General features: G+C 41.0%; 1 protein-coding gene across 1 annotated transcript; it reads left to right on the forward strand.

Annotated features, from left to right (window-relative positions):
- Positions 1–1,060: 1,060 nt before the first annotated feature.
- On the forward strand, positions 1,061–12,374 carry hdx (highly divergent homeobox). The gene is made up of 11 exons (XM_079250568.1): positions 1,061–1,239; positions 3,808–3,969; positions 4,055–4,201; positions 4,371–5,555; positions 5,634–5,690; positions 5,800–5,946; positions 8,693–8,891; positions 8,972–9,051; positions 11,369–11,470; positions 11,668–11,790; positions 11,883–12,374. Exons 2-11 carry the CDS (start codon positions 3,904–3,906, stop codon positions 12,135–12,137), a joined length of 2,361 nt encoding a protein of 786 aa, XP_079106694.1. The 5' UTR covers positions 1,061–1,239; positions 3,808–3,903; the 3' UTR covers positions 12,138–12,374.
- Positions 12,375–13,654: the final 1,280 nt, after the last annotated feature.

Here is a 13,654-nt window from a genome sequence, read left to right on the forward strand (position 1 = left end):
CAGATAATATTGTGGAGTGGGAAGAGAGCAAAAAAAAGTCTGTGGCACTTCATGTAAGGACCTCCGTCCAACTGGACAGTCCACTAGCACAGTCCTATGGTGTGTATTGTTTAATTTCGTGCTTGTGTTCTTCTCACTTACATGTAAGTCGCTTAAAAAGCGTCTGCTAAATGACAATAGAATAGAATAGAATAGAATAGAATAGAATAGAATAGAATAGAATAGAATAGAATAGAAACTATTTCCTGTTTCAACACATGAAGAGAAACAAGAGTTCTGAACATCTGGACACATGAACTTTCTACAATAAGTCCAAGCATCCCTCCTTCATACACATTACAAACAAGTCTTTATAATATAATAAAAGTCTTTATTACTTCTTCCACCAACAACAAATTAAATCTTCTTCAGATCAATGCAATAATAACAAGGAAATTACAATAACTTCATGTTTGCAACTTTAAAATACAGCAAAGACCCGATAAAACACATGACACAGTTGGGTTTGTAGTGGGTTTGGTAGCTGAAATCAAAGTCAGAATAACAGTTACTTGTTTGCAAATAAGCATTAAAACAAAGCCTAACTTGTTATATTATTTTGTTATTATGGTTTAAGATATAAAAGAAAAGAAAATTAGCATTGGACATATTCATAATTGTAGTATATGCCAGGTTAAAATGTTCTAGGTTTGCAATTCAATTACAATAATAAAAGAGAAAAATTAAGGCTAAATGTATCGTCAAACATTTATTTAAAAATAATTAAAAATGACATAATCCCCTGAACAATTCTGAATCTGGCAGAGAAATCAGAAATCCAAACAAAACATTTTGCAATCAGCATAAATAAAAACATCTGGTCTGCTGTGAAACATATTCACATCCAGCTGCGCCGTTTTCATTGGAAACCAGGAGAATCAGCGCGTGAAAAGATGCGTGATGAAGAGGAAACGATCCGATTCCCACCCAAGTCCCGACCGCTTCCATGTCTGTGACCTCCCGCTCCTCCCCCCTCCAGCAACCCGCTAAACAAAGTGGGCGGGACCTCGCGCTCCGTTTTCAGGCCTTTCCCAATGTCACAGCGATGATCTCGCGCTCCCATTGGCTCCTGTCTGCGTACACGTCACAATCATGATTAGAATTGATGATCGGACGTTCTGATTTCATTGTCTAGCAAAGGGGACTGGTGAAGAAATCTGCTGATTTGGAGCGTTCGTCTGATTTTGACATCAAAAAATGGTACGTGGGGGGAAATGATGTCAATCTTCGACTAAAGCCCACTGGTGAGCGCGTTTGTTGGCACGCGGCCGCAGCTCGTGGCCAGTGAGAAGGAACCTTCCAGGGTCGGGAAATCAGAGATTTAAAGGAAAAGTTTAGCTGCAGCTAACGCTAGCTGGCTCGGACATGGCCGCTCGGGCCTGCAAGCTACCGCGCTGCCTTGCATGGCCGCTGCGGGGAAGGAAAGCAGGTTGTTTACTATCTGGCTCTCCCACTCGTGAAGCTAAAGCGTGGCTTTCCCGTGTGGTATTTATACCCCTAAATCCGCTGGCTCGCGCCACGGCGGCGGATTAATCTGACTTGCCCACGATTTGTTTGCTAATTCCACCGCAGTGTTTCCATATTGACTGTAACCATGCGCAGTCAGCCGACCAAAAATAAACCCGCCGCCTGCTTATTGGTCACACAACATACCCGTATGCCACTTTCTGTTTACAAAAACATCCTGTTGTGGTTTATTCAAAACTTCCAGCGCACTTTTTAAGCTCTACTGTGGTGCTTTATCCTAGATAATTATCACTTAGTTCCGTCAACAAACAAGTTTCACACGAAGCGCGTGAATATGAAACCAAACAGATATTTATCATCGCGATTTGCTTCTTTTCTTCAAGCATTTCATAGAGTTGCACCATGTTTCTTTCCCTAATTTAATAACAATTAACTTTTTTTTTATTTAAAACGTGTAATATCAATTTGTTATCGCTCGTCAGACATTATTATTAAATGTTTAAAACGTTTATTTTCCCAGGAAAACAGTACTTCCATCAGTTAAGGTCAGTTAACAATAGCATAGTAGTACTTTATTTATTCTTAAAAATGAATGAATGCAAGTTTTAAGCATGTTTATAAAATTATTACCAAATAATAAGCCAAATGACAGGAATGACGTCCTACTTCTATAGGAGAAGGGATGCATCTAAAACAGGGCCGGATAAAAAAAGTGCACAGGGCCCAGAGTATTCCAGGGGCCCCCTTCCCAACCGCAATATTGTAAAAATTGTGAATGATACACTATGAAACGGCATTTCTAACATCTCTCAGCCAATGGTACCAATAGCAATACACTAGAGACTGTTGTGTTACTGTCTGGCTTTTATGTACATTTTGTTTCAGGTCCAAAATGCTGGTGTATGCCCTACGTGGGCCCTAAATGGGCCCCAAGTGGATGTGGGCCCCTGGGCCTGTGCCCATAATACCCATTGGATAATCTTGCCTTGATCTAAAAGTTGTAGGATAGTAGATCTCAAGGACCTGACTTGTTCATCTTCACATCATTCACCTGCTGAGGTCCAGTTTATTCAGATTTCTGTCGCTGCAACGCACCACTGATAAGAACTTGCAGATCAGAGGTCGGCACATGCTGAAGGAACTAAACACCCTCTCAGAAAGTGCAGTCTGATGTATCCCTTCCTTATACACCCCCTCAATGTGGTTAGACCGGTCCAGCTTATCATCTGTTTGCACTGGAGTTCCAATAGTTACATGTTTTAATATAATTATTCATTCATTTATTCTCTATACCACTTCATCTAAGTCAGGATTGCAGGAAAGCTGGCTAAAGGCAGGGTCTCCCCCCCTGTGGATCACATAGATGTGCATATGATTGCATAAAGATGCAGAAGGTTAATGTAGCTGCATCCAAGTCATTTTAAGACTGTAGAAGTAAAGTGGATGGAATTCACATGAGTTGTTTCCCCTTCAACAGCTTTTTAAAATAAGTACATGTGGTTTTATTTGTTTTTTGTGATTTTATTGATCAATCTCATTTTGGATGCTGTTTTATTCCATTTTTGCTATTTTAGTTTGCTGTTTTTTTGATTGAAGTGGGGTTTTTTTGAGGTGGTGGGGGTATTTTATTGAAAAGTCATGTTTTGTGTATGTAAGTGGAGAGATCATTGTTTGATGTAATAATATTTTCTTTGTAAAACCCGTCTGTAAACCCAGTTTCCCATTAGGGACAGTAAACAAACAACGTAAGTTAGACATTGAATGACATAAAGTTAATTTTTTTAAGCATCACAGGAAAAGCTGAAGTAAAGAGAGGTTCATTTTTCTATATAAACACATGTCACTAGTCATCTCATGAGAGAAATGGGAGGCTTTGTTGGATCTAGCCAGGGACAACAGGTAAAAACAAGTTCTTTGGCTTAATCTTGCTTGTTTAGAAGTTTTCTTTTGTTTTAGTAAGCTCGCTTCCTGTCAGACTTAATAAAATAAAATAAATGGAATCCAATCTGAGGATGCAAGGTGCAGCTGCATCACCATGATCCAGTCTAGTCATAAGTTAACCAGTCATTGGTCTCCTTTTGGCTCTTTTAGGATGTTTGTTTTTTTTTGTTTTTTCTTAATGTCACAGAACATTTTCACTTGATTACTTTTTGTAAACTTCGAACTGAGCTTTGCATTTCTTCTTCTTATTATTATTATTATAATATGACCGTATGTAATAGTCCAGCATATAAAATGTCGCCATCCCCCTTTTTGTACACTTGCTAAAAGAAAGTTGTGTGTTGTATCCCCCCTCCCCAGTCACACGAGTGCATAGTGTGCCAGACACACTGAGCCAAGATGAACACAACCAAAACAGTGCTGTCGTAGAAATATGGAGGCGCTGCTGTGATCTGCATGGCTGCCCCGTTCCCCTCCAGTAGCAGAATGGATGCGTGGCCACAGAGACGCGGCCTGCAGACTGTGAGTATCTGAAGAGCAAAATATGTTGCAGTTCTGCTGAAGATGAAACGTAAAACAACGTTCTTCCTTTGTCACCATGTGTCAGATGAACCTGCGGTCAGTGTTTACAGCTGAGCAGCAGAGGATCCTGGAACGTTACTATGAGAATGGGATGACCAATCAGAGCAAGGCTTGCTTCCAGCTGATACTGCAGTGTGCTCAGGAGGCCAAACTGGACTTCAGCGTCGTCCGGGTAGGAACATGAAACATTATTGTGTTTGGAAATGGGTGACGCTGTGATTTATGCTCCGCAAGTCTGAGCTGTGCAGTCATGAATTATTATCCCCACTTGGCTGATTAGCAGCTCTTAAGATGCTGCTGAACGCTTTTTAAGCGATGTTCTTGTTGTTGTTTCCGCGCAGACATGGGTTGGCAACAAAAGGCGAAAGCTTGCCTCCAAAGCCGACCAGAACGGAAGCGTGCCTCATTCCTTATCTAGCCACGGAATAGTCGGAGGGCTGCTCTCCAATCACACGCTAGCCGGAAGTGCGCTGTCCAATCACAGCTTGGCGGCGGGGGCGCTGCTTCCTGCCGATGTGGCTGCAGTGCGAACCATCCAGAACCGCGTGCACCTTCTCCCTCCATCCTCGTCCTTCCCTTCTTTCTCGTCAGCATCTTCCTCCCCTTCCTCTTCCTCTCCTCTCAGCAGCGGAAGCAATAACAACAACAATAATAACGACGTGATACTGACCGGGATCTACTCTCTGAACGCCGTCCCTCGCCCCAGACCGAGACCCGCCGCCCCCCTGTCTCAGTCGGACTCGGAGCTTTCAGCCCAGACGTCGTCTTCATCGCGAAACAACCAGGAGCTGCAGAGTAGGAACACTTCCACGTCCTCATCCGTCCACCCCAAATTAGTGTCCCTCTCTCAGACTTTCCCATCCATCACATCTGCCTCAGGACCGTTACTCTACACTGCAGTCAGGAAGGGCACTTTATCCACCGGGGAGGGGGGGGTGAGTGCAGGGGCAGGACTAGTACCTCCCAGCTGGACTAGACAGTATGGCACGGCGCAGACTCGGCCTTGGCCCTCTTCCTCACAAGCCCCGACTCAGCTTCAGCCCAGACCTCACTCCAACCCTCAACCTCAACCGCCGGCTCCACAAAAGCCTCGGGCCCCGCTCCCTGTGCAGAACTGCAGCCCCCCCTCTGAACAAACGCCTCGCATTCAGCAAGTCTTCACCTTGACAGAGAAGAGCGAGGAGGAGCGACTCAGATTCAGACAAGCGCCCGTTCGGAGAAGCCAAGAGACCCGCAGATCGCCGCCTCTGGACACCGTCCACAATTTCTCAATTGCCATGGAAACTGGAGACGAAGAGGATGAGTGGCAAAGGGAAGAGGAGTTGGCAAACATGGCGGCCCAAACACACATCCACAGAGAGCGGAGGTCGGCCAGCCCGGCCGGAGCCGAGGCGTCGGTGGTGAAGGGAAGCCGCACTCCTCCTCTGACCGGCTCCAGACCGGCATCGCTCCACAGCAACGTGACACTTCACGGCAGCTACTCGCTCACAGCACAGACCTCACTGACAGGGGAGCCCAGTTCTCAGGTAGGAGAGGTGCTGGTATCACCACCGCTGTCTTTCAGAGGGATTACAAAGATTTAACTTCTATTTCTTTATGTATAGACTTCACTTGCTGTATCTGCAGCCCCCTGGGTTATCAGCAACTCCAGGAAAAGAACAGTAAGTTCTTCCTAATCGTGCCGAGCAAGGATATAAATGCTTTAAACATCACGAATCTAAGACAGAGAGAATATGCACTGCGTTGCTCAGTGTAAGTTCCTGTTTTCAGCTGCAGGATCGGACTCAGTTCAGCGATGCGGATCTCATCCAGCTGAAGCGCTACTGGGACAGAGGCATGACCAGCCTGGGTTCAGTGTGCAGGGAGAAGATCACGGCTGCAGCCAACCACCTCAGCGTAGACACTGAAATAGTCAAGGTAAAGAGCTTCACAGACATTTCATGCATTGGACTCGTGCAGAAACAAAAGGAAAACGTCCACGATGCTTCTAGCCTCAGATTTTCAGACCACTTTTCCATGTCTTTATGTAAATAAACTGTTTGGCTGTGCAGGCAAGTCAGACTGCTTTCTTAAAACGGATCTTTATAGTTCCTTCTGCGCTGTTGTGGATTCGTGCATTCAGTCATGTCTGCACAGAAAACAAACCCCTTTAAGTCTCATCAGGCTGCAGAATGAGATGAAATGGTTTCCTGGTACGATGAATCTAAGAGAAATAATCTGGATATTATGATTATTATGTGTTCATTCATTTCAAAACATCATAAATGTGTGAAAGCTCATGAGAACTCCCAATAGATCCTCTATGTTTTAATGCCGTTAAGGCAGAATCTCCTCTGCTCTGTAAACATCAGTAAATTCATAAATAGGGTTTCTTTCAGAGAAAACAGAAGGAAAAGGCTGCAGGACCTCTGCATGAACTTGGCAGGCTTCTTTCTGCAAACTACATAATAAAAATATTCTCGAGCGTTTCTTTAGAACCTGAGTAGAGAATTTAGAAATACAAGGAAAACTTTTATTAATTTTTTTTTTTTTTTTAGAATTTATTTCGCACTAAAAAAACAAAACAAATATTGGTTACAACAAACAACAAACAAAACAAACTTCTTAAGTTCAAAAAAGGGTTTTGGAAGAAGTTGGGCACTTATCTAGTCCAAAACCCCCTTTATTAATAACAACGTAAAACTTTCACAGCATGAAAACTATAGTACTACACATTAAATTCCATTACAATGAAACTTAAACAGTATACAGTCGTAATACACACAATAAATCATAGAATTCAACATTCATTGCTTTAAAAAATAACACTATTTGCTTCATAACTTTTAGCTTAAACCAGCTTCCAGTTGTATTTAGCAGAACAACGGCTGTCTGAAACATAAATAACACTGAAATAGTGTCATTTTACAAAGAAACTAGACCATATATCTTAAATTTAATTCAGTCATTGCACTCAGGTGACTGAAAACAGCCTGACTCACAGCGGATCAGTCCTATTTGAACAGCAAAATTGTCTTGCAAATTTTGAGATTTTTATCAGTTTTTCTCATCCATGTGAAGCAACATTCACTTAATCCTGCCTTATAAACACAACCCCCATTTATACATAATTACATAATTGCAAATTATACAACATTTCATTTCAATATAACATTATGTAAACATTAACATTGTGTCACCAAGTTACTGAGCCTTTACTGACCGTTGGGGGTGTATTGTATTGTATTCCTCTTTTCATAGCAACATTTTTCATGGTTCATTCATTTATTCACCACATTTCATGTAGAAGACAAATCAAAGTGCTTTTCATAAAAGACTGAAAGCATCACAGTGCAGAGGAAGCATTAAGAAGTGAGACGTAACTAAAAGGCTGTGCAAATTACAGTAAAATCGTATGAAATAACTAAATTACACTATTAAAAAGCAACAGTCTAGATAAGATAAAAAGTACAATGCAGATTTAATGTGCATGAGGATTTAAAAGTGTCTACGTTCGGTTAAAGTTTAGTCTCCGCTAGCAGTTGTTCCACTTTGTTCATCCTCCACAGTGACACCTTTCTCATATAAACAAACAAGCAAACAAAAAACACTCACCGATGACCTATTCTGTTTGTTTGGAGCGAATAAGTCTTCCTCTGCCATACTATCCCATGACTGGAACTCACAGGGAACGAAGACAAATCAACTCAAGCAGCAACACGCAAACGATTTGCCGAAACGACTCACGTATAATCCTTTATGGAAAATGAAGATATTATGGGATCTGCATGTTAATTAGTTCAGTTTATTAGGGATCCCTATGAGCTGTAGCAAGCTACATCTATTCTTCCTGGGTCTGGCACAATTATAATATCAAAAACAAAAACTTGTAAAAAGTTACACAGCACATCAACACTTCAGTTCAAACCTGGAAAACAAGCTGTTTACATCTTCAAAATCCTCTCTTTACATCCATTTTACATGAGTAAATGCATGCAAGTAATGTCCATTCATATTACATCCTATCATGTAAACTATTCATTTACAAAAAATATGCTTACTTATAATTGGATATCAACGTATATATTTGTATTTGTATTATATTTTATAATCGTGCTGTTTAACATAGCAGTTTATTGTGAAATCAAGTCATCATGGCATTCCACTTCAGAAACACATTTTTTTGTGAAGTATAAAATGCTTTCAGGTGATGAGTTTTTATGTGCTTCTCTTTATGAATCTTTTAAAATCAACCTGGAGCGGATCTAAAAAGTCAAAGAGGACTCGCAGTCTGAAGTCTTTGACTTGACTTAGGAAAGAGAAATCGTTTGTGACCTGGAAAAGTTTCTAACTTCCTTCTGCAAACTTCTTTAAAAGTCATGCAGTTACGTATCGGGGCCAGTGTTGGAATGCTAATGGACTAAATTTAGGCCTTCAGTCCTGGAACACACACATGACCTTCTGCCATCTTACCCACAAGGATATTTATTGCAAAGAAGAGAAATGTTTGCCTTCAGAGGGAGAGCAGGAAGTTGGGATCGCCACATGCATGCACAGTGACTTGTGAGTGGTGCTAGCTGAGATCACAGGAGAATTTTCCTCAATATTCTGCAGAAAATTGGTTCAAAAATCACAATTTGATGAAATAAAAAAACACTCACAATTTAGTTTTTCTGATTTGCAGACATGGATCAGCAACAGACGCAGGAAGTACCGTCTGATGGGTATCGAAATCCCTCCTCCTAAAGGTGGACCCGCTGTATTCACAAACACATCCCCAGGAAACGCGTCTCCGGTGGGCCTGAGCCCTGATGGGGAGAGGCTCACAACGCCTGAACTCGGCGATGAGCTGAACGACGGGGGATCTGTGTGCCTGTCTGAGGGTATGACGCTTTGGACGTGTGAACCTGCACTGTTGTGCATAAAGTGCATCTCAGCATTCACACAGTGTTCTCAACTCTAGATGGGACCATCGATTCACAACCGAGAGACGGAGATGATGGGACAGATGTGTCCACTGCTGCTCCACTGGCCAATAATGTGGTATTTCATCTGATATTACAGCAGTCTTATCTGAGTTTTCCACTTGGGGAGGGAGGTTTAACCGAGACAGAAGACGGACTTACGTTAAATAGAAGACCTGAGTTTGCCTGAAACGCACAAACTCAGATATCACGGCATCTTTCATTCACATTCTGATGCTCAATCGCTCCGTTCAACAGGAATTTCAGCACATTATAGTAGGTTTACTGCTGCTTTCATAGGTTAAAAGTGCATCGAATTATTATCGAATCACTTTACGAAAACAGTCGACCTCAAATGTTTTCAAACCTTCTCATAAAAGATGGAACACAAAGGCAGGAATGTCATGGCCATGGCCGTAGTTGCCCCTGTCTTTGGCCGTGTGCCCCCTCAAAAAATTATATACAGCTCTGGCGGGTGCATCTTATTTCCAGTGTGCAGTTTCTCGTATGACCCGCAGGAGTCCTGCATGCAGCAGATACGACCCCGAGCATCACCGGGCCAAATAGGAGTTAAATCTAACGTATTTGGAGTTAAGTTTATGTGTTTCTTTTGGTGGATGTTGAAAGCCAGTGTTTAAATATAAAGTTATTATCATGATGTCCAAATGGAACAAGAAGACTCCAGCTTTCCTGGTGACGTACTGTATTTATCTTTGAGGAGAAGATAAACATTTTTACACACTTTTACCATGATATTTACATACCAGGTCAGAAATTCCAGGCCTGGTTGTCACTGTAATAAGTTGAGAGTGACAGAATAATATTCAAAAAGTTTTTATTGAAAATCACCACATAGCTTCTGAATTTTGGCTCGATAGAGAAAAAAAAAGAAAACAAACATTATAAATTATAGTTAGTTAATATTTTGAACAAGCAGGTGTTTTCTGTGACTCAGACTTCTGCACCTGGTGACGGGCATCTTACCGCACTGCCCAACAACAGTGCTTGAATTTGTCCCAAACAGTTTTGTTTGTTCATTTTTAATTTTTATTTTCAAATCCGTTCAATTTAAAAAGCAATGTCTTTTTTCACTTAATCATTATTTATCAATAGTTTATTTCTTATTACTTTTTTTTATTTATTACTATTTCAGTTTCCAGGTATATGAGGGACTACTGTGATTTTCACCTTTTCTTTAATGGAAGTGTAAAATAAAAAAATCTACTTGCCATGTGTCCACATACATGTCAGCTGCCGTGTCCATGCCGTCATTTTCACTACGGTGTCTTTGAATGGACAAACAACCCCGAGTGAAGGGAGAATTCTGCAGCACTAATTTAGTTTATTAGTTGCCAGCGCACCTTGTTGGGATAAATAACACCATAAAAGACACGAAGAGGAAGACAGAACACCAGCGGTGTCCAAGTCCAGTCTCCTAGAGCTACTGGGTTTACAGATGAAGCACCTTTAATTCAAAACTATCATTAGGCATGGCAAAAACTAAGCCTGAAGAAAATGTATCCACAGATTAAAGCTGGGGGGTAGCCGCACTTTTTATTTATGAATTCCAAACAAGATTTAAATAGAAAAAGTTTGTAGAAATCTAATCTGGTGCCGTTTCCCCTGTAAAATTGCTCTTGTGTGTATTTTCCTTCACTTATGATGCAACATTCCTGGGTTAATTGTCAGCAACAAGGAGAAGCTGCAGACAAGCGTGCAGCTTCTCCTCGTTGTTGCTGTCTTGCATGTAGCAATGTGTGGGATATATTGTGACTAAACTGAATTAAATAGTGTTTTTTCTGCCTTTGGGCTCATAGCAAGAAGGATGCTGATTCAACCCCGGCTGCAGAGTGACCTTTCTGTGCAGAGTTTGTGCATGCATGAGCTCTGGCTTCCTCCCACTTCCAAAACCATGCATGTTAGGTTAGCTAGGTTAATTGATCACTGAATCAATGGTTGTTTGTCCTTCTGTATTGGCCCTGTGATGAACTGGCCGACGGTTGCTGGGATAGGATCCTGAACTGGACTAAGCGGTTCAACATTAACTCAATGTTCCTCCTTCCTTCAGCAGCCTGCTTAGATGTTGTGCTTTGTCAGATAATTTAAAAACCAGTGAATACTGGTTAAGGTGTTGTCTCAAAGGTTTTTATATTAATATTCCAGATTCATTGTGCTACCAGCTAGCAGAAATGGAAAATATAAAAATAAATGGCTTTTTAAGTAATTCCGTTGTATTAAAATACAGTGTAAGAGAGCAGAAATGGGCATATCGTCCCGCCGTAGAGCAGATAAGTCCTTTCATGCATCCATCCGTTTTCTATACCTAACCTTTGAAATAATGTCATTTAAAATGTTCAAAACGACGTCATCATTTATCTGGTTTGTGCTTTTTACAGAAGATCGAAGTCATTGATGAGGATGAAGAGGCTGATGAGGATGATGATGGGGAATTAGTGGCTTCAGACCTCGAGCAGATGCAGAACTTGCTGGAATTTAAGGTAAAAACAGGATTAATCAAAGTTGATGCTACACTGTGAACAACTGTTCGGTTGGACTGCAATAAATTGCTTTTTTTAAAGCACCTTGAGGAGACTTTAGCCTTGAAATGAGCCAATTGTCATGGTCTAATACGCACTGTATTGTGCCGTTGAGCTCTGATTTGAACTCTCTGGCACATTTAATTCTTCTGTTTCAGCACGAAGAAGTGCAGTTCTTAGAGAACGAGCTAGAGAACCAAAAACAAAAGTACCAGGATCTCGCAAACTTCACAAAGAGCCTGCTCAGCGCTGTGAGGAATAATGATCGTGAGAGACAGCAGGTACGTTGAAAGTCATGGTTTCCACAGCAACAAAGTCAATTTAAGCACCGTGTGGTAAACTTTAATGGTGAATCTCTCACCTTTGCATTTAGGAACTCTTGGCCAGTCTACCTCAGCTGTCAGACCAGGACAGGGACGCGACCATGGACAGAGGAGCCCAGGCGGTCGCATCGCCTGACTACGGCGACCCACTGACTGACGACGTGGGCTGTATGGATCCTCCACAGGCCCAAGCGAAGGAAGAATTCCTGCTGGTCACCTTGAACAAAGGTGACACAGCGACCGAGGTTACGGAGCCCTCTGCATCAGAGGAGCAGCTGCAGGAGGCAGCAGCAGAACAAAAGTGACTGTGCACGAACACACATTTACAGATAGTTTCACACTCCACACATTTTACACACCAGACTGTGTGGTCTAACAGTTAACACAATCACTCTGGTAAATTCGTACTCCATGCACAGTGCCTGTGGATTGATGCTTCACTATGACTGTTGGGATTGATGGATGCCTTTTTTTTTAACTGCATATCATTCGCCTTGCTCTGGTCCAGTCCAGAGAGAAACAATAAATGACCTCTAACTTAACTATGTCTGGCTTTTTATATTTCTTCATGTACAATCAAACCACATAAAGGGATTCTAGATTTGCCTGTAAAGGTGCTCTTTGCAAGCATATGTTACAGTCACTTAATCGTTACATTCATTCATCATTGAAAAGTTTATTTCTTATTACTTTTTTATTACTTTTTTCAGTTTCTGGGTATTTGAGGTGTATGAGGACCCGTATGGGGTGGAAAAGTTAGGAATATTCTAAGGGCCTCATGACTTGATAGGGGCCCAAAAAGATTTATAAACTATATAAGAAAATCATTAAACCTTCATCAAAAATACTTTTTTCAAAGGTTGTAATAAAATATAGCAGTAATATAAACTGATAAACCGTTTATATTAAAATAACCTAGTTAGATGTATGCACTGTGATTTAACCCTTTATAGGGCACTCAATAAAATACCTTCAAATTACGAATTTTAACCTAAAATTGTCCTACTGGTATGAACCAAGACCTCCATTCTGTTACATTAACAAAAAAAAAAGTTTCATGCTTAATATGAAAGGAAACAAAGTGATCAAAAATAGTCACTTGCCCCATAAAGGGTTAAATAATGCCAGATCTTTATTATTACCATGAAAAGCTATTTTTTTATCAGCTTAAAGCAACTGAAGCAAAAAAAAAAAATCTAAAATTTGCGATCAAGTGGTGGGGTCCATGCCGTTGTCTTTCATAGGGCCCAAATTTCCTTGGCAGCGCCCCTGTACAGTTAGCAGCCTCAGCAAACTGACATTTCACTTCAGAGTATTGTATCCAATGCTACAAAGACGGAGGTTTAGGGTGGGAGATCTAAAGAGAAAGTGGATGAGCTTTAAGCCTCTTATTTCCACTTGAATTAGGGATGGACAGGCTTACCATGCAGGGCTTTAAAACATTCAACCTGCACCCTGATAGATCTAAAGATTAGATTCTCGGAACAAGAGGAGTCTGTCGTGCTCTTTAGCATTAAACTGCGTAAACAGCTAATGGAACTGGTCTGACAGTAACAAGCAAATGGTCCATCCACGGATCCATGCATGACACGATGTCACGTCCTCCAAGGCCGGATTATCCAGTGGGCATTATGAAAAAAATCGAAAATTTGGATTTTTTTGCTTCACAATTTTAAAATCGATTTTTTTGTTTAAAATTTTTTTTTTTTTTTTTTTTGTTAAAATTTTTTTTTTTTTTTTCAAATAAATGAAAATAATCCATTATAAAATTTTTGTCATTTTTATTGTTTTTATTGATCTTTTTACTTGTCTTCTTGGGCAT

This window comes from Telmatherina bonti (assembly GCF_933228915.1).
Source record: "Telmatherina bonti genome assembly, chromosome: 12".
Lineage (NCBI taxonomy): Eukaryota > Metazoa > Chordata > Actinopteri > Atheriniformes > Telmatherinidae > Telmatherina > Telmatherina bonti.